Source organism: Nannospalax galili, unplaced genomic scaffold (genome assembly GCF_000622305.1).
Source record: "Nannospalax galili isolate Female #2095 unplaced genomic scaffold, S.galili_v1.0 scaffold267, whole genome shotgun sequence".
NCBI lineage: Eukaryota > Metazoa > Chordata > Mammalia > Rodentia > Spalacidae > Nannospalax > Nannospalax galili.
Window position 1 is genome coordinate 8,800 of NW_008357518.1, and position 2,838 is coordinate 11,637.

The window sequence follows — 2,838 nt, forward strand, 5'->3', positions numbered from 1 at the left end:
GTCTGCTGGAAGTTAAACTTGGCTCGTACAACCAGCTGGGTGTTGCTATTATCAGTCATGTCCTAAAAGACAGGTAGGGGACAAGTGGGAGAAATTTACATGAAATATATAGTCTATTTTGCTATAAAATATATTACATTTTAATAAAATATTCTATGGCAAGAGACTGTCTAAAGTAAAGAAACCTGTTTCCCATTTCCCTGTGTACCTTGCCCATGGCCCAGCTGCAGCCCTAGGACACTCTCTCCACAAAGCAAAGGGCCCCCTTCTAACTCTTCCACCGCAGCACAAACACACACAGGTTTACATGTATTTAGAGAGAAGCAGTGTGCACACGTCTCTACCTCAAAAACAAGTCACAAGATTGTGGACAAGTTTCCAATCACATAATGCTAAAATGTACATCTGAGCTACTATTGAACTTTAAGTTATTCCAAGTATTTTTCTATATACTATATGCAATGTTTTTCTTAGCTTGCAAAAGGCTGCATTAAAAATAGTTGCACATCCATATTTGAACACATATAAATAATAAGCCTGTAAGTTAAATTCCAGGGGACATGTGTATTGTAAATTTTAGATATTTCTAAACTGCCCTAATAAGTCCTACACACACCAAGCAATGTGCCCACTGGGTACCTAAGTGCTCTTCATCAAACTTGTACCAACCTTGAGTCACTAACAAGTACTAATTTCTGTCATAATGCCAGGGGAAACAGTACCTTACAATCTGCATAGCACTGTTCTCAGAGATGACACTTTCAGGTTTCTGGGAGGCAGGAGAGGAAAGAAGACTACTGGGTTTCTGCTCTTCTTCACCCAGCTTGGACAAGGCTCTGGAGAGGCTGGTAAATGCAAATCTACCAACAAGCAACAGAGAAAAGCAAAAGCCCTAAGCAAGCCTCTCTCAAGTGAAAAGGGGTGGCCAGCAGGCCCCAGAAATTCCATGCCCAGGTCACTATACCCACACCATCTTCTAGGGACCAGAGGTCATGTGCCCATCTACCACAGCGGTGGCCTCATTTTACCCATACCTCAAGGTCAATAAAGGCTAGCACATCATGCCATGGTCACAGGGCACTATTGCTCTGCTCATATCAGTGATGTCAGCAAAGACCACCACCCAACCAACAGCAGCAGGCAGCACCATCTGATCATACTGGTGTTTCCTAGCCTTCCACACACCCACAGAGACAGAAGACTGGCAGAGGACCCAACAGCTCTGACCCATTCTCCAAGGTGTCAAAGATACAATAGAAAACATTCTTCATTGCACAGAAGACCTCATCATTCCAATAAACAAGAAAGGAACAACCTAAACAAAAAAAGGCAATCAATGGAAACAACTTAGTATGAAAGGAAAGACACAGAAAAAAAGCAAAGTCCGCCCTCAGATGCATTAAGATGATTTTAAAAAGTGGTCTTAGAAAGATGAAATATAATGTCCTGAGGAAGCACAATATTTCCATGGGTACTATGCGTTATAACAAAATGCATGTCATGTTTTGGCATAATTTCTTGTATGCCTTGGAAATACACTTTGTAAACATAGAAATCAATAGGTACCAAAGCAGACAGGGTCAGGAGAGCACCCAGAGAAGCCTAGGATCTCCAACTCCAGAGAGACTATCAATAGACGAGGAAGTACCGTAAGTATCAAGTCCTTCCTCCCAGAATGAAGGCTGACAGAACACTTAACCTAATACTGTACTCCAACTCTGAGGACCACACTGTGAACTCCCAGTCACATTTCACTTAGGAGCATCACTGAGAGCTCCCTGTCACACTTCCCTATCAGAAGATGCACATTCAGGGCCCAGACACTCTAGCATCAGTAACATTCCTCAGTAGATAAAAGTTTGATGGCAAATCTCCTACATGAGAAAAGCCCTAACCCAAATCCACAGCATGGGTCTACCACACTCCAGATTTAACTTGCTTCTCCTTCTCTGGTTTGAGGCGTTTCACAGAGCAGGGGCTCAAATGAGCTGAGATCATCTGAAAAGGGGTAGGAAGCAAACTTCTAGAGAAAGGAGTAAACGGGACTGTGAAAAGTATCCAAGGGACAAGTTACAGCTTCTGCCTCAGAGCAAACTGGTCAAGCCTGCCTATACCCAACAACAGGAGTCCATCCTGCGGCAGAGATGGTGTCAGCAAAGAACAAGGTTATGAGCTTTTCATGATGGCACATTCCTGTAATCCCAACACTTGGGAAACGGAGGCAAGAAGGCATTTGAGGCCAATCTGGGCTACACAGCAAGACTTTGACTCAAAAAACAAAACAAAGAACAAAGCTATAAAAAAGACAGCCAGTAAGACAGTCCCAGGAGGACAGGGTGCTGGGGTAAGGTAGTCCTGAACTACAGGGTTGTGGGCAGTGACTAAGAGTGTGAGCATGGGTGTCACAGTACCTTCCAATACAGTGTGAACAAGGCTGTCACCAGCACCTTCCAATACAGTGTGATCAGGGTGCCAACAGCACCTTCCAAACCAGACTGTGGGGTGGGAGAGTCAGCTACAAGCTCAGTACTATGCTTTCTTTTATTGAGACCCAAAAGCAATGCTGAAGAACCACAAGACGTGGGGGCTGGGGCAATGGCTCAGCAGTTAAAAACACATCAGGGCTAAAGAGGTGGCTCAGTGGTTAAGATGTGGGCCTGGACAGATGGTTCAGCAGTTAAGAGCACTGGCTGCTCTTGCGGAGGACGTGGGTTCAGTTCCCAGCACCCACACGGCAGCTAACAACCATCAGAAGCTCCAGTTTCAGGGGCTCCAATGCCCTCTTCTGATCTCTGCAGATACTACATGACAATCATACACAAAAGTAAAAAAAGAACA

The 2,838-nt window shown here is 44.4% G+C and overlaps 1 protein-coding gene across 1 annotated transcript in view; it reads right to left on the minus strand.

Annotated features, from left to right (window-relative positions):
- LOC103751674 (rho guanine nucleotide exchange factor 7) overlaps nucleotides 1–2,838 on the minus strand; it is a gene marked incomplete at its 3' end in the record, with an annotated part of 85,905 nt that continues 83,067 nt past the window's right edge. The window contains 1 exon segment of the mRNA XM_008855175.2: nucleotides 1–62. Within this exon segment, the coding sequence (XP_008853397.2) occupies nucleotides 1–62 (62 nt within the window).